The following is a 22,057-nucleotide window of genomic DNA, read 5'->3' on the forward strand; positions in this document are numbered from 1 at the left end:
TGATCTTGTTGCTTCTCTGAAAGAATTTGTGACTGGTTTTAAAAGGAAAAAGAACAAAAGAACATCTCTATGGATTTATTGTATTAATAAGCAGAGGAATATAGCTATAATAGAAGATATTAAACAAAAGTAGTTAGAGTAGTAAATGTTAAAAGAAACCAGTAATAATAGCAGATACTTAAGAAATGAAGCATTTGATTAGGTAGTGATATATAAAGAATATTTTAACTATTATATTTTCCTACGACACTTCAGCAACACCTTGCACACCTGAGGTATATCAAGGTGCTGGCCCAAGGCGAGTGAATACATGTAAGTCCCCTTCTCCTCTTTGCTCTCAAATCACCGTGTAGCAAACTAATGTTGAATTCGAGGACTCGCATAGAGGCAAGTGAATTGCGTTTGTAGGTGACGGACAAGTGAAAACAAACAACCTGGATGCGTTTGCATTCCCTTGGCGGTGACGTAGAGCCTGTGGCAGAAAGTCACGCGCATTGGACATAAAAAGCAAACAGAATCTTGCAAGCAACAAAGTTTCAGCATCACACTCAAGTCGCACTCTCTCGCAGTCCGGCACTCGTCCGCAATGGCCTACTACGATTCTATTCAGAACGAGAGCAGCTACCAGGCGGCTGCGTCATCTCGTCAAGCCCAGAGTTTCGAGGCGCTCCAAAGTTCGGCTCACGAGAAGACTGCCGCCTATCACTGGGGTGCCGACCACCTCTTCGCTTTGCGGGTCATATGCAAACCCCCAAACGCAGTTCTTCCTCTCCTCCAAAGCGAAATCTCACGTGTCAAGGCAGTCAAGGATGAGTGGCACGATATCATCAACGAGTTGATTCAGGGTCCCAGAGAGAGCAACGCAACTCTAGGCCAGATGTGGGAGGGCGAGATACTTCGCTCCTATCAAGATTCCGTGATTGGATATATCTGGGGTCATTTGGCGTCTACCCTGAAATTGCAAGCTCCCAACGACGGCCTAATCCCAGCAGGCTTACGCCCAAACCCTCAAACCGACTGCATCATCTATCACGAGCATGTAGAAGAGCCACTCGTTGCGGAGTACACGGCCGTCTTTGCAAAGGCTATAATCCAAACCATCATTGCCTTTGGTCAATCACTGGATGAAAAACCCTCCATCCACTTGCGTAATAACAGGCGTATACACTGGGGGCAAAACTCCTGGTCATTGGATGAGGGAGGGGTTGAAGTTGCAGTTTTACCCTCGCGGAAGCAAGTGGCCCTTTTCGAATCGAAGCGTCTATTCCAGCACGTGAAAAATGGCGAACCAACTGTTTCTGATGGCCTTTTGAGCCAAGTTGTTGGGGTGGCCTTGGCTATGAGAGACTCTGGTGTGTCCGTTTCTGCCGAGAAGTAAGTTCAATTTTTCGAGCAATGTCTCTAGCTTATATCAGTACTCCCCACTTCCCTAGACATATATAATCCTTCTAGTTATCTCTAGTTTCTCTAGATATCTCTAGTTTCTCTAGATATCTCTAGTTTCTCTAGATATCTCTAGTTTCTCTAGATATCTCCAGTTTCTCTAGATATCTCTAGATATCTCTAGATTCCTCTAGTTGCTCTAGACACCTCCAGTCCCCTTTACACTCCTTCCTCGTCTTCTATTCTAGGCCCCGCTACAAGTCTCTTGAACTAACTGAATCGACAGTGTCATTGTTATTGTTGCCATAAAGCACCACATCAAATTCTTCCACCTTACGATTACCGATACATTTCATCGCCGATTCAAGACTCTTAGCCCAAGGGATGAAACCGCTGACCTGGGAAGCTTCCTACCGGTGGAATCAACAGAATGGCTAGACGGTGCCACCATGGATGGTCGACAGAGCATCGCTCATCATGTCATGGCCTTGGTACGGTGGGCCAAAAAGATCGCTATGAAGGAATCCGATGACAAAGTGGGTAGCCAAGATGAGATGACGGAAACTAGCCTCTAGTTCAGTGCTTCTCAGCAGTGATTTGGGCTTCCATAGACCGTCACTCGATAGACGTAGTCTACACAGCATAAGGGATATGGTGTGCGCATAGTCATTTGACCGGTGTTTTTTCTAGAGGCGGTTATTCGCTGTTATCAGTGGAATTATGAACAAGTTTTTACACGGTTAATTATAAAGTGTATTTGCCAAGAAGAGTTGTCTTATGTCCTTTATAGAGTACAACACGGACCACTGGCAGTATAAATCTATGAACGCCTCAGCAACTCTTGACCATTTAATCTAGCAGAAAGTTCGTTACAAATGGTGCTCAGGTAAACTTAAGGTCAAGAGGTTTGACGAGAGCACGATCACCACATTCAGATACAAGCTAGTAACCTGCGCTACAGAAAATGGCTACACTACCGCATCTTCACCCATCTATTGCCATTCTAGAGGCTCTCAAGTTTCTTCTGCACTAAAAAATGTTAGCGATCTCTATTTATATGAACATCTATGTCGCAGAGATATATCACGGGGCCAGAATAATAAATGCTCCCGAGTAACAATGCTCTTTGGTATATAGACTCACTGTCGCTGCCATCACCAGGGGATTGTGTGATTCTTGCTGGCTCTGAAGAATTTTGTTTAGTGGAAGAGGCTGTAGTGATGTTGGGGGAGTTGCCCGCCGTCTTTTCGGGCCTGCTGACGCAATAGCGATAGCCGTCTGAGATGGCACAGGCCGATGGGTTGGCTTCATCGAAAGAGAGGGACGGATTCCACGAGATAAATTCGTCAATGTCAACTGACGTTTGAGTGTCAAATTAGCCTCGTGTCTTTCATAGGAAACGGGGGAACGGCAGCACGATAATGGATACACGCAGCTATCGAGTCGTGGGGGACAAGGGAGAAAATAATAACTTACCCTTGTAGAACGACGCAAGCCACAGGCACTCATTCACGGTTTTTCCCCTAAAGTATAATATGGGCCCCCTATATTGCTCATACGACTTGCAGGAATCCGCGGTTCCGGGTGCCAGAGGCAGAGGTTTCGGGGTGTATGGGATGCGGACAACTGTTGCATGTGCGTTGGTAGCTTTGATGGAGATACGTTGAGGTACTGGTTTATCCATGTGGAAGCCAGGACCCTTTTTATATCCCGCACCAGGGCGGAGTTTCGAGCTTGAAGAAGCCGATATGGAGTCGGTCTGCGTAGGATTGTTGGGAGGAGCCGTTCTTTATAACGCGATCAGCAAAGCGTGTTGAGTAGGTAAATGCATTGTAAAACGAGATACTATCATGGTTCACACTTACATCGTTGCAGTCGTTGCTCCGTTTAAAGTATAGGGAGGTTGAGAAGTGATTGGGTATTTGGCCACTCCGCATCTATCGTCCGGTCAACTCTAATCATTATCTTGTCGCAAACAGGGGCACATTCCGGAGGGACTTACGACGACGCCAGTGACGAGTGTGCGCTGGCCAATTCATCATCGTATCCGATAGGCGAATCCAAATGAGCCTGCTGAACGAGCAGGTTGCAGTCCGAACACAGCTCGGCAGACGTTGCATTCTCTTTAGTGTTCCAGTCGAAAAAAAACGGAGAGCAGAAAAGTCTCGTGGCTCTAATCACTCAATATCAGCAAAGATCGACATGTAACCAAGATAAAGCCACACTCACGGGTCTCTCACACATGAGTAGTGGTACGTGTACAAGAGAAGGTCTGTGACATAGGTTGGAGGAAGCTTGAAATCCTCTGTCCCCAGAAAGTCTGAACTGTCGCAAACGGAGAGTTGTTTTTCTTTCAAGGCCTTCAGCTCGCTCAAACAGGTTTCGGTGCACATATTAGAAAGAAGGTATGGGGAGGCAAAACCGCTTCCTGCAGCAATCCCATGCAATCGAAAACTACATCCGACCTTCTCATAGAATGTGGCACTATCATAGAAAGCGTTAAGTGGTTGCTCATGCAGACGTCGGAACGGGTGAAATGAAAAACACGTACTTGCAAGCAGCGGTAACATTTCCTGGAACCGTATACCGAGAATTCCTTGAGAGAATTTGACAGTACACAAGTGGCTGAAGGAGCACACTCCATAGCTAATCTAGATATTAGCGCTGAAGACTTCGGTCAAGTTTCTTGAATCAGGTGTTTTGATGTTTCAAAAACGTGAATCAACGCACCAAATAATAAATCGAGAGAGACATCGAATTCAGATGCGCCTGAAAAAGGCACGCCAATCTCTCAATCTTGATGAAGAAAACTTAGGGGGACAAGAAAGCGACCCGTGAGAGGGAGCTTGGAGTTGGTTTAAAGAGAGCAGAACACGGATGCTCCACTCCAGCTCGTGAAATTGCATCACTCATGTCCCTTAGATTAGGCATCTATGACCAGCATTCGAAGAGTGCCGTCCAATAGCATTGACATCAAGGCGCTCGGAGCTACATCTCACGCGCCGGAGGCACGTGTAGTATCTATTTCCGACTTTCGAACAAATAGAGTGCATGACAGCGCGAATAAGAAGAAGGCAGTCAATTGAATCGCAGATTGAGCTCTTTTTGAAGAAAAATATGAACCGCGGCATCCGGTGAAGCGATTCATGTGTTGGTTGTAAAAAGCCGCTAGACTCTATTTTGGCGTTGAAGGATTCGGTTGCTGGTCGCATACATGTAAACATCGGCACAAAATTAAGGGGAGTGGCAATTCACCGCCAGAGGCTACTAGATACTAGAGGAAGATACATGTAGTTGTGATAGAAGAAGTAGGTATCAAAAAAAGGTAGCGATAATATAATGTAGTAGAAAGACTCAGTAGATAGAAAGTGGTTTCTGTGTGTGTCTCTATTTTACTTGAGCTGAGGATATGTAACCACTCCCTAAACTCAATATTTAAGCATGGGTTATTTTTAGTGAGCTGTGTTTAGCCTAAGCAAGTCTCATTTCGTTACGGCGACGGTTTTTTTGTGTGGGTAGGTAGGTACGTTTACTTTGTTCACTTCTGAACGCCACCCGATATTAAATAGATAACTAAGTAGGATTCGAATATTCGTTATTCCCTTTCCTCATATTATAACTGGCTTGGCCTCATGCTTCCACTGACATAATTGTATATTCCAAGAGTTATTGCATCTTTGGTAGTAGATTATAGCGATTGTGTTGGCTACAAGTTCGGACGCATGCTCTACCTACCATACTCCACTTACGCGCTTTGTCGCAAAAGAGTTCGCTGCTAATTATTCTTTGTATCAAGAACAAAAATTGATCAAACAAATAAATGCTGTTGGGCGAAAATCACGTATATTTTTGGTTTATCCATCTTATTTATGGCAGGGGTGCTTCGAGAAACCGTCATGTTGATCGTAAGGGTGTATCTAGAAATCCATGACGTTGTGTTGACATCCGCCATTTCTCAACCCACAGTCATATTATCATCGTCATATATAATCGTAAACACATGGTTCTCATGTCATATTGATTTCAAGCACATTGAACATTCCGCGACAATCGTGCAGGGAGATTGGTATTTAATTGAAAGCAGCTCCTACAGAAATCGGTTTCACGCAGTTCTTCGCTTTTGTTAGCAACAGAGCTTGAGCGCATATAATATTCTACTATTTCTTTTCACGCACGCAGACTATCTAATTGTTATCAACCATGGCAACTTCAAAAGCAGCGTATCTTGCTGAAAAGGCTATTGGGCATGATGACAATGCCATAATTGAGCAAGATGTCTCCAACTATCCAGAAGACTCGTTAGATACCATGAAAGCTTTGGTCTGGAAAGGAAAGCAAAAAGTTGAGATTGGTTTGTCCATCCCTTCTCACCGTCAATAATTCTCCAAAGATTCTTACATTTCTCTCAAGCCGAGGTCCCCAAGCCCCAAATCCTAGAGGATACCGACGTCATTCTTAAAGTCACTGGTTCCACTGTCTGCGGCTCAGACTTACATCTCTACCATGGCGTAGTTGTTCAACTTGCCGACGGCGACATTCTAGGACATGAGTTCTGCGGCATCGTAGAACTAGTAGGCCGCGCTGTCACCAAAGTTCAGGTCGGGAAGAGATATGTCGCTTCTTTCCAGATTGCTTGCGGAGATTGCTTCTTCTGCAAGCAAAAGTTGTCGTCGCAGTGCGAAAAGACCAACGCAAACACGACTATGAAGGGCCTGTATGGCGGGAGGACGGCAGGCATCTTTGGGTATTCTCATCTTACAGGCGGATTTGCTGGTGGCCAGGCAGAATATGTCCGTGTGCCATTAGGTGATGTGAATTTGTTGGAGATTCCTGATAATGTTTCGGACGAAAAGGGTGAGCATGACTTTAATCTTCACAACCTCAAGTATAAATGATCATAACGCTAACCCATCGCACAGCGCTATATCTTTCTGATGTTCTCTGCACATCTTACCATGCCGTCAAAGATACAGCCGTCTATCAAGGCGATCAAGTGGCCATCTTTGGCGCAGGTCCCATCGGACAGATGGCTGGTGTTTTTGCCCTAGGAGAGGGAGCCTCCAAAATTATTTTCGTAGACACCGAACCGCGGCTCACTTTCATCAAACAGCGTTTCCCTTCCGAACACAGCGACAAACTTACTCTGGTAGACTATAAGAAGCTATCTCACGGCATCACTTCCAAGGAAACTGTTGTCAGCAAATTAAAGGAGCTTTGCGGCGGTCGAGGACCAGACGTCGCCATCGAGTGTGCGGCAGGGGAATACGCCAAGGGCTGGATGCATTGGTTGGAAATGACGATTGGTGCTGAGACTGATACCAGCGAGATTCTCAATGAGATGATTGAAGGAGTGCGCAACTATGGTCGCTGCGGCGTCACGGGAGTTTATGTCGCATACGTAAGTACATGTCTGGGTCGCACTCTCAAATTACCATGTGCTAACGGGTCGAATTAGACCAACCACTTCAATGCTGGCTCCCTCATGCAGCGAGGCATTCGACTCATCGGAAACGGCCAAGCACCGGTGCACAAATACTGGGATGAACTACTTGCCAAGATCCAGAAAGGCGAGCTCGACCCTATGCAGATGGTGTCTCACAGAGTCAGGCTCGAGGATCTGGACAAGGTATACGCAAAGTTCGATGCAAAGGATGAAGGCATGCAAAAGGTGTTTGTCGAGACCAGATTCTCTCTGCCCAAGGCTTCAGAGTCTCCTGAAGTAACTAGGTATTAAACACATATGTTGTTATGAAGCCCCATGACATACCCTCTCTTTCCAAGCGCCTATCTAGTTATAGTCTTTTTATAGGAAAATGCTAGCCGTTACCCTAAGTTTACTATCCAACATCCTGCGTCTCAAAATTAAGGCTCCATACATGTTGGTTAGGAGCAAGTGATAATACCAGAAACTAGCGGAATATAACTATAGGAGCAGATACTGGAAAAGGTAGCGGTAGTAGAGGATACTGGAATAAAATATTGATAGTAACTGAAAGTACCTATGTAATAATAATAGAGGTAGGTATTTGAAGAGCCAAATATTTATCCCTTGTTGGAAGACTAGGTACGTATTCTAGCATTCTAAGTCTTGAACCTCACGCAGTCGCTGGGGTGTTGGATAGCCAACTTGGGGTGCTGAATAGTATTTCCCTTTAGATATTATACCGCCGTTACTGTAAGCAAACATCAAGGGTGACTGATTGATAGTTACTCAGAATTCTCTCATAGATAGGGAAGCGATAGCTTAACGGTTTCATAGGCACAATGTATCGTGTATCATAGCGTACACAAGCGTATATATATACCTATATATATATGTGCGTGTACACAAGGTGGTATATCAACTTCTTCCCAATATCATCAATATCGCCCATCTCTCATCCATCAAATCCTGGATTCGCTCCACGCACTATTCTATCCCGTCATGACAAGCCACATCCGTCTCTGGCTCTCGGTAATCTAAGTCGTTCATCTACGCTGTGCTTTCGCAACAAAAAGACATAAAAAAGGAAGTCAAAGAGAGGAAGAAGAAAAGAGGAACCTGGCTCATGCCTCCGACTTCTTCCTACTAGACGACGCTTCAGCAACCACCAAAATACCCGCTCCCGTAACACCGCCATCGTGGCAAGGATTCAATACAACTCGTAGACGGCCGTTGTCACCAAATCTGCGCGCCAGAAGCTCGTCTAAAAATTGCTGACAGTCGGCCAAGTAATCCTGGAAATGAACTATGCAGCCACCGGTGTAACCTACGCCGAGCTCGCGAATGGGGGAGCTCGTATCTACGACTGCGTTTGCGCCTGCGTTTGCCTCCTCGGGTAACTCGTCTGCAAGCGTAAGCAAAGCGACAATGGCGGCGGCGATAATGCCTGACGCCCGCACTTCAATGGCCTTTGCAATGTGGTACAGCGCAATAGCGAGGTCTTCTGTCCACGAGAAAGAGGAGTCGGTACCATCGGGGATCTGGCATCGCAGCTTATCCAGCAGGGCGGATGGGGGCTGTAACGGCTTATAATGACTTAGGAACGTCGTCGTCAAGCTCTCTTTTTCAAGTAGCTTCTTCGGCAGCGTATCCACGTCCACTTTGGACTCGTTGACTAGGTAGTCGACCAAGATGATTCGTGCCAGCTCGCCCAGGTATCTCCCTGCCGTCATGTACTCCAGAGGCTGAAACCCAGGCCTCTCGTTCTGCAAAGACAAGACATCGTCCCATTTGGTGACTAGATTTACCTCTGCCATAGGCGGCAGTGTGCCCTTTATGCTCCACTCGGTGTTGACTGCAATTTTGGCGTCGGCAACCTCCTCGCCAGGAAGAAGGCTCACCATCTGCGGGCGTTTGCTAGGATGCAGCAGATCCAGCTTCAGGGGCACCGTAGCGTTAGATCCTGTCCCCAGAATCAGAGCCATGGCTGCTCGACGATGCTCTGTGCCACCATAGCTGAAGATGCACGACACCAGCGTCGATACGGCGTCGTTTGCAAGAGCGGTAACTTTAATTGGCGGTAGCTCAGTCCGTCCAGAATCTGCGTAGCCTTGCTCAATGTAAGCTCCCAAGTCGATGCCAGACGGCAGAGCGAATCCCTTGCCCATGTCCATCAACAAGGCGTGAGAGACAGATCGCTGCTCCATGGGGAAGCTGAAAGTAACGCCCAAGGGCAGGGGCACATCGTTGGGGATGTCGAATGTTTTGCAGCCTTCGTCCACAACGTCGGCGATGCATCTTCCTATCCATGAAAAGAGGCTATTTGCATTGTCGTTTTTGAGATGGTTGTCAATGGGCCATGATCTCTCCAGTGGTCTCTGGACACGTGATGCAGGATCTTGGTGGTCACCATGCAGCTCGACGAAGCCAACTCGAAGATTTGTCCCTCCTCTAAGCAATATGGGGTTAGTATAAACGATCTAAGGCTCTACAGCCCCCTCTTGATGAAATCCTCTTGTTGGAGAGGCCAGGTTGCCTTACATGTCTATTGCCAGGTGCCTAGATATCATGAAACTCATTAGCCCTATGCTGTTCACTCTCACCAAGCTGTGCATCACTCGATTTGCAATATACTCTTAAACCGCACTCGAGGAGAGAGAATAGAATAGAATCACTCACCGTCCACCTCCTTGCTCAGCGATAGGCCTCAGGATAGACTCAGATATCGGCGTAGGCAAGAACTGATCCCTCGAATTCGCAGCCAGATCCTTAAAGTTGTCCAGGAACCTCCGCGACAGCTCCTCCGACCTATCGACGTCGATGCTCAGCGGCTCCAAGAACCGGTGGATATCCGTGTAAGATGCCATGACTTTACAGCTTTGTATGTACCAGCGAAAATGCAAGAAAAGACGCTATCAAGGGAATCTCATGATATTATGCGGAGGGCGCAAAAAAAAAAAGAGAAGCAGCCACCCGGGTATAAAACCCAAGAAAAAGCACACCCACACCCACACACAGACGCCAGATGACTCTTGACCGTGAGATTTAGTGAATCCAAAAGGCAGGACGACAGGACACAGACAAAGTTGCTCACCTCCCTGAATAGGATGGAGATGGCAGATAGCGAAGAATATACCCGGCAGTGAATGGGAGGCGTTATGGAGCAAATGTTGGAAGCCGACCAAAACGTAGCATCGATTTTTAGTGGCCTTTTTGGAGGGGAACCTATTGGGGCTCGTTCCCTCTTTTTTCCCTCCTGTTCGCTGGTCCTTAGGGCGGGATGCCGGCGGTTTTGCGGGCGAATCTTGGTTTGGAGATGGGGCTCTTCTGGCTCTTCTGGCTCTTCTGGAAGGCTTTCAGGACCACTGGTTCGCAGCTAGTTTGAATGTTTGTTGCATTGGGTTAAAATAGGCCGGGCCGGGCCTCGCATGATTCAAAAAGTACCGTGACGGAGCCCTATTTTGAGCGGTGCTTGATGTTTCGAGAATATTGCTATTACTGCTGCCTTGGTGCTACTGTTACAGTACGAGTGCTCTACTAAGAGATAGCGCTGGGCTGATGTTGGACTGTCCAAGATACAGCCCTCTGTATTACTCGTACTCCGCATCACTGCTTATCTCATTACTAGCAGTAGTTTATAAATAGATATCGACCATGAAAAGATGTCAAACACGAGGTACGGAGTATAGACCATGACATTAAATACTACCTTGGGTATCAACCTGTAGAATGCTACGATTTTCTTTTGCTTTCTTGTCCTCCGACTCAAAACTCAGGTTCACATACTGACCAGTATATCGTGCATCGGTGCATCGGTACCCGAGTACTTCCAAAACAATGGCGACCCCTGCGGCCTCGCTCCTTTTGGCCTAGCGCCATCCCCAAGCAACGCAACCGCTCCTCTCCATGACGCTATGCGCTCCGTCCAATCTCGTCGCAGCATCTTCGCGCGAAGCTCAAGAGCTTCCAGAGAAGCAGCATCGCCATCGTCAGCTCTTTTTCTATCATTTTGGATATCATATTTATTTTATTTTCCTGTCTAAGAAGATAGTGTCGATCTGTATCCAGCTCTCTATCCAGCTTTAACTGAGAACTTCTGTTCCGACAGACAGAAACAAAACAAAACACCCGCCCTTGACTTAACCCCCATCACCGCCATCCATCCCGCGCCCTCATTATGGACGAGAAGCATCAGCATCAGCATCAACCGCAAATCATGGCATCTCCTCGGCGCTACCGCGCCCGTGAGCTGCTACTCGTCATCATGTGCTTCTTCGTGGGCGTTCACCTCTGGACACACTCCGTCGCAGTGCCCTTTCTGCCGCAGCAGGCCGCCGACTTTCTCGCGCCGACGCAAGACGACGGCAGCGTCAATGGCCTCGTCCCATTTGAAGCACACATTATCAGCAAGTGTCCTGATACCAGGGTATGCGAAGAATCGACGCGATTATCTCATGCTTTATCTTGTCTAATCGTATTTCTCTATAGCACGCTCTTCGCAACTTGATCTTGCCCGTCATGCAGAAAATCCACGACAAGGTCGATTTCAAGCTCTCGTACATCGGCAAGTATGTCAACCCAGCTAGCTCTCCCATATCCATGGCATCTCGCAATCCTGTCTATCAGCAACATCTAGCACACATGCTAACAAACTGACTCCCAGGCCCACTGCCAACGGCGGCGTCGACTGCAAGCACGGCCCCTCCGAGTGCATCGGCAACATCATCGAACTCTGCGCCCACGAGCTGTATCCTGACCCCAAGATCTACCTGGGCTTTGTCATGTGCCTGACCAAGGACTATCCCCAAATCCCCGATCGCACGCTCATCGAAGACTGCGCTCTCGAACATGCCATCGACTTCAACAAGCTCAACGAATGCGCCGCCCGCGACGAGACTGCCCACGGCATCGAGCTCCTGCGAAACAGCGTCCAGCGGTCTGCCGATGTAAGCCTGCCCTTACAAATCGCGGGAATGGTGGAAAGATGCCATGACAATGAATCTAACGAATTATTCTAGGCCAACGTGACGATTAGCTGCACCATCAGACTCAACAACGAAGTCTACTGCATCCGCGACGACGATCAGTGGAAGGACTGCCCGAACGGCCCTGGCGTCAACGACCTCGTTCTCGCTATCGAGAAGCTGTACCGCTCGTCTTAAGCGGCTCATAGATATCCGTCCACAACTCGCTTGCCTCGCCCAACGTGTAGCTCATCGATAGCGCATCCATGCCCGCCTCGTCGTCTCCCCCCATCACCTTTAATGTCTCTAGAATACTGTCTAGGCCGACGGCCTTGCCCGTGGCTTGCGTTGCCCCGGCCTCTAACGCGACATGAACAATGTGTATATGAAAGTGGTAATAGGTCGGTTGATAGTGAACATAGAGCTTCAGCTGGTTCTCCTCGATGCTCGGGTACGTCTGGGTCGTGGCGCTGGTGACCTTGGCCTTGATGTGCTCCAACCAGGGAATGTGCTTCTTCTTGAGATCCCGCAGCGACCAAATGTCCCGCCGCTCCACCAGCGCCAGCAGGTGCAAGCCCTCGAGCGTCTTGCGGTCCCAGTTGAGGTCCGGCAGCAGGAGGAAGCCCTCGTCGCCGGCCTCGCCGAGCTTGGTTCTGTAGATTACGTCTTCCACTTCGGTCCTGCCCTCGATAATGTTGAATACCCAGTTTAGTCTCCCTTGCTCCCTCTTTTGCTGCATAAACGGCCGGATGTGATTCTTGTAAATCTCGGGCGTCTCCGTAACGAACCGCACGCCCTGCTTGCTGTATTTTTTGACGTGGGCCTCTGTACACGGATAAATCAAGTTGATCTTCAAATCGGCAAAGAAATCGACGCCATTCTCGTGTCCGTTGTCGGCATCGGGTTTCACCTCATTTTCCACAGGCCCCGTCCTGGCCATGCTCCACGCGTAAATGTCGTTGGCGCCTAGATTTCGCAGCCGCGAGAGCGACGAGGGCAGGCCGGCGAGATACACCTCTGATGAGGGGAACGTGGCTCGCTCGACGACCATGACGGCGGGTTGGTCGTCGATTGTGCCGTGGAGAGCTACGCGGCGGCCTGCTTGGTCTGTTTCTTTGTTAGTCTGATTTTAAAAAAAAGTATTGATGTAGGGCTCAGAGGAATGAATCAAGTAATGTAGCTGTGAATATTAGGAAGAATGTGGGCATACAGACCTTGGTTGAGAACCTTGAGAAGCTTGAATTTGGGCACCGCCGCCTCGGCCTTGGCTTTAATCTCGGCGTCCATTGCGCGTGAATTGGACGGTGACTCGTGATTTCAGAAGAAAATAAGTAGGCAATCCTTAACTCGGCAATGAAATTCCACAAAGGAGGTAGAAATTATGTGAAGTTGGAGCACTCAACCGTTGGTAAGGCTGATGATGAATCAAAGTCAAGTTTTAGTTGCAAGGTGAGATGCAGAAGTGGGAGAAGCTCAAGTGCCCCTCCTCCGCGGTCGATAAGATTACGGGTACCGGTACATGCACTCGGGGAGCTGTCAAAGGGCACTCGAAAAGTCAATGGCACATCGATTTCCAATTAATTAACGTGATCCGCCCACTAGCACCTAAGTTACGGCACTCCAAACTCCACATATACTATTTTACATTCTCAAGTAAACAAAACATTCAACAAAAGCACGATCTCTCCCAAACATCGCATCATAAAAACAAAAATATCGTCACTCACTCCTTTCACGCTTCAAAATGTCCACATCAAAAGAAAAGGCCATTTTTTGCTATCGAAACTAAGTAGGCAAGTATATCTGAGACGACGCCCCTTGTATGTCCATGCCTGTACTGTAATACGCAACACCTCAGTGTTATATCAGCGGTAGAATGCTGTTCCAACTCTTTCAGCTCCATCACAACTCCATGCTCAGAGAGAGAAATGTAGCCCAGCCCAGTGACAAGAATGATTCCGCTTGCGCGCCATTCGAAATCCGGCTAAAAAAACATTAAGCGAATTGCTTCGTCTCAAGCTTCGTCTCCAATTAAACATCAACTTCGTCGCTCCTGAAGTGGGGTATTTTGAAAAAATAAAACGTTTGCAAATGTATCAAAACGCGGCGCAATCTCTGTCCCACATTTGGGACATTGTGAGAGTGCTTCTCATGTACTTCGTCAAGAGGAATGTGTGCATCTGGATGGTAATCGAGTCGGTTGATATATGTAATGATGCAACATTTGTCGAAGGGGATAAATATCCTGTCGTTCCAGAAATCAGGAGAGTGGGTGAGGAGAAGAGGAATGATGGAAATATTTATACATCATCAAACGACAGTGAGAATTTATCAAACAGGCGTCCCGTGGAGACCGCTGGCTCCAGTATCCGTCGAAGCGTCTCCCTCAATCGTCTTCCTCCAGTGCTCCGGCAGGCAGACGCACACGAGGGGGAATGCCTTGAGGTCGCCGTGGCCCTGGGGCGAAGTGTCTCTGGGAGCGGACGAGCTCGATACGCCGCTATCTCTCTGCGCCTGTCTCCGCGCCTCCCATTCCTCCGCTCGCTGATCAACCATGAGACCCGTCGCCCAACCGTCATCCCAGATGCCCACGACCTTGAGCATATCTCCACGCTCCAAAGCAAACTCATCCGGAGCCCTCGGCTGGTAAGCCCACAGGACGGCAACCTTTTCGCCAGGGTGAATGTCGTCTTGGGAATAGTAGTCTTTGAAGAAAGGCAATTGCTCCGATTGCTGACTAGCCAGCCCGCCGGGAGATGAAAATCCAATGGGGCTACCAGGGACATCGCTCCCAAGCATAGAGTTACTGGATAGAGAGCCTTGTCTCCTGGACGTCATCGGTGGACCGCGGAGTGATGTATAGGGAGTCTCGGGCTCAGGAGTGTCGCCAAATTCGGACGAGGACATGCGATCTCCAGCCTTGGGGGCATACGGCACCGCGCGGCCGGAAGGAGAGCTACCGTGGCGGGAAGGAGAGTTGCCTGAATGACCCTCCAAAGCAGACATGCGCGCGATACGACCACCGGGAAGGATTTCATATCCTCGGGGAAGCGCCGCGCCGTCCTGGCTCATGGGAGGTCCTTTGCGAGCTGGGGAAGGCTGGTTGAAGATGCTACCCTGTGCGCTGCTTGGTCTGCGCCTCATCATCCTAATACAGAAGAACAAGAGAGCAGCAAGAATGACAACTCCAGCAATGGAACCAATCACAATACCGGCGATGGCACCGCCGCTGAGGTGGCTGCCGCCACTGCTGGCAGCTGCCGATGGGGAACTTGTCGGTGTCGAGGTCGAAGTGGGCGCGGTAAAGGTCAAGGTGGCGGTGATATCGGGCAGCTTGACCCCTTTGCACCGAGATTCCGCACCGGCACTGTAGCAACAGGTATCCGTGGAGTTGATGCCGCCGGCACCGCAGTATGAGCAGAGACCAATGGTGCTGTTACCAAATCCACAGTTATCTGGCTCATTATCCACGCCCACGATGCAGCCGCCGGAAAGGGCCTGCTCAGGGAGAGCACAGACAGTGAAATCGGCTCGAATCAGTTTATTCAGGTCACCGTTAGGGTTCCCGCATAAAGCCGTGTCGGCGGTGATGTAAGCTTCGCTCTGAGCGTACTCGGCACAGGTTTCGGCGCAGATGGGCTGCGAGTTTGATGCTGATACGCCGCAGCCAGCCGCAGACATCTGGACAATGGAGCTGCAAATAACTGTCGTGGTGTAGCGCGCGTACATGTCGCTGGGGTTTGTATAATTAATGTTGTGGCAGCCAAACGTTGACTGGAATCTAAAGGAATCACGGGTGAGTACATTGGGACACCTGAGCTGTACCCGGAAGAGTTGCCTACTTGTCTTGAAGATAGGTGGTTTTGACAAAACTAGTCAATTGAGTGTCAAAAGTCTCTCTATCAGAGACATATCGCAAGAATGAGCTGTAACTCGGGCATTAGTAACTTGATTACCTGAATCCGGACAGGGGCAAGCAGCTCACAAAGTATCGATTAATGACTGGTTGGTGGATATAGAAGCAGCTTGAAAGGCCGGGCATGCTGTCGATCCCTTCAAGGAAATGCAGTCTTGTGCTGAAGCGGAGCCAGAAAGTACTGACAACATGGCTATTGATGCATTCCTGAGCGTCCATTGTCTGTGTCTCGGCTGTGATCCTCCATTATGGCCACGAGCCCTTGCCGGGCTTGTCTCGCAGGCCATTTTGACGAATGAGAAACTAGCGGTGGCCAAGGAATGCCCAACGAGTCCCAAAATCTAAGCGCGCGGAAAGCTGAAATTATGTCTCGATATGTAAAAAGCCCGAAAACTACCGCAGAGAGTCGAAAGAAGGTCGAGTCGAGCAGGTCGCGGCACCAATGCGGTATCGAGATGAGGAGAATACGAGTTTCGTAAAGTGTTGCTGCCGGAACCAGATGCTATAAACGCAAGCTGAAAACAAAAACGACCGTGGTAACCAAAAAGTCGAAAAAAGCTACGCAGTTAAAATTCTAGGCAGCGATTGAATGAATGTCGTGCGAAGTCGAGCAAGATTAGATTAACGCGATGTCGGGAAAAGTCGTGGCGAGAGAAGAGCAACAACCAGGATACAAGAAGCGAAGAAAAATAAAGCTCAACAACCACGATCCAGGAAAGGAAGCCGCAGTTTGTCGTCGAAGGGATGAATGAAAGCTAGCAATTGCGAGAAAACAATTGAAAAATAAAAGAAGGTAAGGCCCAATGGCGAAGCTTGATGCCCGGGAAAGGGTGACAGAAGGCCGGTGAGTCGAAGCAGCGGTTTGGCGGTATCTGCTGCTGGTCCAAGTCGCTCCGTGGTGCTCCGACCGCCTCGAACCTGGCGAATCTCGACCTTGTTTTTTCCTTGTCTTTTTTTTTCCCTCTCTTTTCTTTTTTTGTATCGCGCCCAGGCAGCTCCAAGGTCAGACGCGAGTCGACGCTGGGAGAAGCGACCCCGTGGGCAAGCTTGGCGAGAATAAAATGCACGGAAAACGAGTGGCCTAGGGACGAAGAGAAGAGAAAAGAAGAGGGATTCAAGGCCTTAGGCGAGGCGAAGAAACGGCTTCCTTGGGGAAACACGAAACTGGCAGCCGAAGCGACCCAGAGAAGCTAGGGCGTGGGATATTAGTAGGGAGGGGGTGGCCTCGAGGTGGAGCAGCAAGCGAGGATGCGAGACAAGATGCTGGTCTAGCGCCAACGATTGAAGGAGGCCAAGATGAAGAAGAAGAAGAAGACGATTGTTGCTCTGTATCAAAGAAAAGAGAGAGAGATAAAGGGAGGCTGAAAGGAAGAAACGAAACAAAATAAAACAAAAACAGGCTGAGTGGAAGTGGATGCTGCAGGTAAGACTTGGTTGGACTTGGGTAGCAAAAGCAGATGGCTGGAACAAGTTGCGGTGATGGTGTTTTCGGGCTCTGCTGCACTCTTTTTTTTTTCTCGCTATGTGCCTCTTTGTTTTGATTGATTCCCAGCACTCTGCAGCTCGGGCCAACGAGGCCAACGAACATCTGGAGTAGCGCCCTTAGCACGCTTAGCACGAATAGGCACCCGCTGTAGCGCTCGATAGTGCTGGACCGCCGCTAGTTCGGGCGGCATTAGGCAGGTCCTGAAGCTGTCTAGCGTCGACTAGGCGCAGGCACAGCGCTTCCATTGGCCCATTGCTGCAGTTTGAGGTGGAAACGAAAGGGGTCGAGCTTGGTGAGAGTTTATGCCCAAGCTTGAAGGGAGGTCGATGTGGATGGACGCTGCACAGGAACCCGAACCCGATCAACCTCAGGTGAGGTGCCACAGATGCATGCGCTTATACTCGAGTGGATTTTTGGGAATCTGCAGTGCATCGCGAGTGATCGAAGCGAATCTTCAGCGGGCTCTTGCGGTACCCATTGCCGTTCACCGGCCAAAAACACGTACGCATGGAACTTCGTATTGGAGGCCCAGCTCCACCATCGGGTATTATCCAGATTATGGAACATACGAGACCGGTACGGTACAGCGCAGTACGTGAGGCTTATGCTGCTCCCTGTCGATGCCGCAGCCATTATTTCGCATAATGTCAGGTACCGCACGAGTAGCATCTGTCTCGAAACGCAACACCATACACGACTACCGCACCAGTACTCGTATGTATCCTGCGCGAGGGATTCGGTAGTCAGGAACATCATCTTTCACTCGAAACAGCCTTGCCCTCTCTTTCTCCGACGATCAACAAACGTCCAATCTCGCTCTCGCTAGCACGCAGGAAAGAAAAAAAATATCCTAACCGTCGCAAATTTGGCGAGCAGGGATATTGCGGATGGCGCCGGCAGGGGGTGCGAAACCCGCCTGATTTCTGCAGCTCTGCCAAGCACGTCTGCAAGGGCAATTGCTCACAGAAAGACACAGTTCAGTTCAGTTCAGTTCAATTGAGCTGTTGTCGATGAGATGAGTACATCACGTTTAAATCCACTTGATGTTGTTTGTTTTGTTTCGGCAGTGGTCATTGCTGAGTACTAGGTAGCAGCATGACATCAGTATCTTGCACCATGTGTTGCTGGCAACGTGTATATCGAAAGCCACGATATCGACTAGAGTCAAACGTGTCACTCAAACACTCAAAAGCTAAGCAAGCCCTCTCAAACCTCTTATTTACCGTTCACTTCGCTTCCTCGGCATTCTTGCTCTAGTCGGTAATGTTCATAGTACCATTAGACATTATCAATCCTTGGAGGTAAATCAACCCAGACACGTTAACCAGCATACCCTGCGTAATTTTGCTCCCGCAATCGTCCCAACATCCAGCTCTGCCTCTTCTCCACGTGGACTAGCGGAGCTTCAATCTCTACAGCGGGTCCACTCTCCCTTCTTGTTGCTCCCTAGCAACTCGCGTCTGCAGAAAAGCCCTAGGTGAACTGTTTGTGCGTTGAACCACCTGCGATCTGTGGGTGAAACCCCCATGGATGAATGTCGATGACTTCATGGGCCAACCATCGATCGATCCGACTGTGGCTCCATCTGTGCTTCATGTAGAATGAATACAAGACAGATGTTTCCTTACGTGATCTGTGCCTTGTTTCCCGACTTAAGGGAAAAGGGCACCATGAGATCCCTGCGGTAAGGATACCCGGGAGGTAAATCATATAAACAAATTTGTACAAGAGCTACAACATTATAAGGATCCAGATATTTACATGGAATTAATAGTAAACAATGCTATTAAATCTAGCAAAATTTAAGCTCGTAGGTATAAGTTGATATACAAATTTAATAGCTATAACTTGTGCTATCGAGCCGGCCTCCATTCTCCTAAAAATGCCTTCATGCAAGCAGCCGCCGTTGCTGCAGCATATCTCTGCCACTTCTTATTCTTATGACTATCCGCATAGTCACACACGCTTTTAATCACAACCGTCGGGAAGCTTTCCCAAACACCAGCTCCTTCCATCTCAAACGCAATGGCCTTCTCGCGGGAAGCAATTTCGTCGCGATGCTGTCCGGACTTCATGACCGAGTCCCCTGATACAATGACGCCGAAATGGATCACAGGTTTCCGTGCTTCAAGCATCCCTGCGGTAGGTATATCTCTGTAGTGACCAACACCCCTTGCCTTGTCAACGCGGGCACGGTGTACCAATTCACTATCCTGACAATGCAATTCCTCACAAGTTGACTCCAGTGCGGCCTCGCAGACATCGTCTTCTGGACCGGTGCAGTTGGTGCAGATGGCACAAGAACCGTCTTGATGCTTGTGCCGATACGTAGACAGATATAGCTTGTCGTCTTCTGCCGGATATGAAGACTGCTTGAAACCATCTTTATCGCAGAGCTCCTCCAGGTGGACAGAAGTCTTATCCCTCAGCGTTTTTCGGCCTCTTGATCCCGAAAGCTTTGTGAGAAACGCCCGAATCTCTGCATTTGGCCGGCCTAGATTGTCCTGTAGGGTATCCCTCCTTACAACCTTATTCGCATATTGCCGCCCAAAGTCAAACTGGACCAGTGCTGTGCTGATGATCACGTCACCGAGGAGGACCTCCTTTTCGTCATCTGTTCCAATTGGTACGCCTCCGCAGATGCCCACAACTAAGCCAAGTCTAATTCCAGGAAAGCTGGCACGGAATCCGGCCGCCACGCTCGCCGAGTTTACTTTGCCCATACCTGGCATAAAGGCCAAGACAACGTCGTGGCCACACATCTTTCCAGTTGTATAAGCGTTAGGATCACCTGGTGCTTTAGAATATGAGAAGTCCTGTTCGTAATAGTCATCGAAGAGAGCCTCAACAGCATCGAACTCGACCCGTAGTGCGCAGATGAGGGCAATCTGGAAGCCTTCCCGAGAGTTGGGTCGAAAGCTACAAAAAGAGGTTTCGGAATGCGCGATACTGAGATCAGATAAGCTGCTATGTTCACTTGGAGCCGACTCAGAGACAGCACGGGATGACCAGCTATGCTGTTCCGGCGTCCGTCGTCTCTTGATTCCTGCTGTAAAAGGTTGAGATTCTAAAGATCGTGTCGCCGTTTTCCAGGAGTGGCCAATTTGAGCCCTGTTGCGGTCATCAGACGCGGGCGGCGACTCTGACCGCTGCCGTTTGTGGGCTGGCCTGGGAATAGACTCTGCAAGTCCCAGCTCAAGTTTGTGAACAACTTCCTTGTAGAGCGTTTTCCGTATCCTCGAGTCCGCACCCTTGCTGTCGAGGTCACGAGATCTCAACTTCTCAGCTATCTTGCGATGTACGTGGAGACAAGCCCTAATGGCTTCGAGATATGAGTCGCTTCTATCCTCTTCGAGGCGATCCACGTAGCTCACGAGTTTAGCCCAGGTGACTTGATTCTGGTTATTGTAGGGGCTAATCTCCAGATCGATACATTGGCCAAAGTCAATCTCCAACAGGAGCTTTGCAAAGGATAGCAGTGCAGGGTGGCCCATTCGGAAGCTATATGGATCGGCTGTTGCCGGAAGCTTCGAACCAAATGCCAAGTAGGGAAGCCCTTCTTTGGGACCTGGCTTCGAGGCATTCAAGAAATAGATCCTATTAGAGGTGATGTCGGCGTCGAAGAAATCCATGAGGCAAAACCCAAGCTTGACCGCCAGAGCTCGCTTATCCTTTGTGCTAAATTTCTGCTGTGACGCTCCATGAATCAATGCATGGAGATCTAGAGGCTTAAAAGCTCCTTTCTCGATGAGCTGGTTAAGAGATTCCTTGGATGAGGGGTCCGGCCCGGAGGAAGTAGGATTTGCCCAGGCGCCAAATATCCCATACTTCTCAATAAGAAGCATTAATGCCTTTCCTTGACCGGTGTGCTGTCGGATGTCTGTACAGATATCGGGAATACGAGAAATTGAAGTTTCACCACTGAACGCTTGGTGAGTTGACACGTACCTAGGGAAAGAAACAAGTGCGGGTATTTAAGAAAAATGTAGGTCGGGTGTACATACAGATTAACAGACTCGCACTGCACCTCCTGCCACAGGTCCAACTCTGGACATGGTGAGAGCATGAGTTGCAAGCTCGGCAAAACCGAATCCTCGTCGGGGTCCTCGGTGAGCTTTAATAATACCTCGTGCGATGTTCCACATCTAAAGTGTTCGAACAGAGTCCCAAGAACAAAAGTAGATCGGTTTCGTATTCTAGCCTTCTTCCACATCCGTTTCTTTTGCTGTTTTTGGAGAGGCTGAATAGTTGGCTCTTGAGGTGCTGATGCAGTCAATCTGCTGAGAGTATCGTTGCATTCTGTTACAACCTGCAGACACCTACCAAGCTCGGCACCGTTGGGAAGTTTGAAGAGGGTTCTGTTAGCACCAATCGCCAGATCAACCGTTTCAGATGTCGATTCTAGAAATGTGGTTAACGCCCGTAACCGGGGGAAGACCTTTTCATGGCTATGGCTTTGACCCCACGCAAGGCGATTCGACACAAGATTGTCCAATACAAGTCTGTCCAGTAACAAGCAGAGGCTCTCTAGCTTTGCTTGGCACTCCTCAAATTCTCTCGAATTCAGGTCCCGAGGAAGTTCCTGGACTATGAATGCGCGCCGAAGCTCAACCTCGAATAAGTCGGCGTTGGGATCTCTCAAATCGTTGAACGGCCGTGACTGCATGTGAACATATGGCGCTTTCCGGTGGTCTAGGAGAGATCCTATGCCGCGGAGCAAGCGCCATTCGTTCAACTCAATGAGATATGGCATCTCAGAGATGGAGTATTGAAGGCTCGGGTCGGTGGCTTGAGTGACATGCGGAGGAGATGAGGCTCAGCGATAGGACAGTGGAGATGGCAGTTGATGGTTGGTACATGCAGTGGTGTCGAATCCTTCGTACTGA

At 49.0% G+C, this 22,057-nt stretch overlaps 8 protein-coding genes across 8 annotated transcripts; 3 read left to right on the forward strand and 5 right to left on the reverse strand.

The window, feature by feature from the left end:
* Positions 1-227: 227 nt before the first annotated feature.
* Positions 228-2,092, forward strand: V8C40DRAFT_168157 (uncharacterized protein). Its single transcript, XM_083211565.1, has 3 exons — positions 228-312; positions 375-1,374; positions 1,670-2,092. Exons 2-3 carry the CDS (start codon positions 587-589, stop codon positions 1,956-1,958), a joined length of 1,077 nt encoding a protein of 358 aa, XP_083075297.1. The 5' UTR covers positions 228-312; positions 375-586; the 3' UTR covers positions 1,959-2,092.
* A 20-nt stretch (positions 2,093-2,112) lies between these two features.
* V8C40DRAFT_238309 (uncharacterized protein) lies at positions 2,113-4,682 on the reverse strand. The gene is made up of 8 exons (XM_083214418.1): positions 4,114-4,682; positions 3,935-4,029; positions 3,613-3,867; positions 3,386-3,556; positions 3,249-3,320; positions 2,860-3,170; positions 2,527-2,739; positions 2,113-2,412 (listed from the first exon to the last, which is right to left on the reverse strand). The coding sequence occupies exons 1-8, from the start codon at positions 4,135-4,137 to the stop codon at positions 2,387-2,389; spliced, it is 1,167 nt and encodes a 388-aa protein (XP_083075298.1). The 5' UTR covers positions 4,138-4,682; the 3' UTR covers positions 2,113-2,386.
* Positions 4,683-5,185: 503 nt separating this feature from the next.
* On the forward strand, positions 5,186-7,222 carry V8C40DRAFT_238311 (chaperonin 10-like protein). Its single transcript, XM_083214419.1, has 4 exons — positions 5,186-5,734; positions 5,794-6,237; positions 6,303-6,781; positions 6,839-7,222. Exons 1-4 carry the CDS (start codon positions 5,584-5,586, stop codon positions 7,115-7,117), a joined length of 1,353 nt encoding a protein of 450 aa, XP_083075299.1. The 5' UTR covers positions 5,186-5,583; the 3' UTR covers positions 7,118-7,222.
* Positions 7,223-7,603: 381 nt separating this feature from the next.
* Positions 7,604-10,321, reverse strand: V8C40DRAFT_238312 (hexokinase family protein). The gene is made up of 3 exons (XM_083214420.1): positions 9,485-10,321; positions 9,347-9,364; positions 7,604-9,256 (listed from the first exon to the last, which is right to left on the reverse strand). Exons 1-3 carry the CDS (start codon positions 9,670-9,672, stop codon positions 7,930-7,932), a joined length of 1,533 nt encoding a protein of 510 aa, XP_083075300.1. The 5' UTR covers positions 9,673-10,321; the 3' UTR covers positions 7,604-7,929.
* Positions 10,322-10,865: 544 nt separating this feature from the next.
* On the forward strand, positions 10,866-11,881 carry V8C40DRAFT_168200 (GILT family protein). The gene is made up of 3 exons (XM_083211566.1): positions 10,866-11,231; positions 11,294-11,373; positions 11,469-11,881. Exons 1-3 carry the CDS (start codon positions 10,983-10,985, stop codon positions 11,821-11,823), a joined length of 684 nt encoding a protein of 227 aa, XP_083075301.1. The 5' UTR covers positions 10,866-10,982; the 3' UTR covers positions 11,824-11,881.
* Positions 11,881-13,253, reverse strand: V8C40DRAFT_168217 (HIT-like domain-containing protein). Its single transcript, XM_083211567.1, has 2 exons — positions 12,984-13,253; positions 11,881-12,876 (listed from the first exon to the last, which is right to left on the reverse strand). Exons 1-2 carry the CDS (start codon positions 13,054-13,056, stop codon positions 11,939-11,941), a joined length of 1,011 nt encoding a protein of 336 aa, XP_083075302.1. The 5' UTR covers positions 13,057-13,253; the 3' UTR covers positions 11,881-11,938.
* An 847-nt stretch (positions 13,254-14,100) lies between these two features.
* Positions 14,101-15,972, reverse strand: V8C40DRAFT_263586 (uncharacterized protein; the record flags this gene model as incomplete). The annotated part of the gene is made up of 3 exons (XM_083219482.1): positions 14,101-15,550; positions 15,612-15,695; positions 15,755-15,972. The coding sequence occupies 3 exons, from the start codon at positions 15,970-15,972 to the stop codon at positions 14,101-14,103; spliced, it is 1,752 nt and encodes a 583-aa protein (XP_083075303.1).
* Positions 15,973-18,957: 2,985 nt separating this feature from the next.
* V8C40DRAFT_238319 (uncharacterized protein) lies at positions 18,958-22,022 on the reverse strand. Its single transcript, XM_083214421.1, has 2 exons — positions 21,176-22,022; positions 18,958-21,092 (listed from the first exon to the last, which is right to left on the reverse strand). Exons 1-2 carry the CDS (start codon positions 21,922-21,924, stop codon positions 19,025-19,027), a joined length of 2,817 nt encoding a protein of 938 aa, XP_083075304.1. The 5' UTR covers positions 21,925-22,022; the 3' UTR covers positions 18,958-19,024.
* Positions 22,023-22,057: the final 35 nt, after the last annotated feature.

This window comes from Trichoderma camerunense (genome assembly GCF_050948025.1).
Source record: "Trichoderma camerunense strain CBS 138272 chromosome Unknown V8C40scaffold_5, whole genome shotgun sequence".
NCBI classification, from domain to species: Eukaryota; Fungi; Ascomycota; class Sordariomycetes; order Hypocreales; family Hypocreaceae; genus Trichoderma; species Trichoderma camerunense.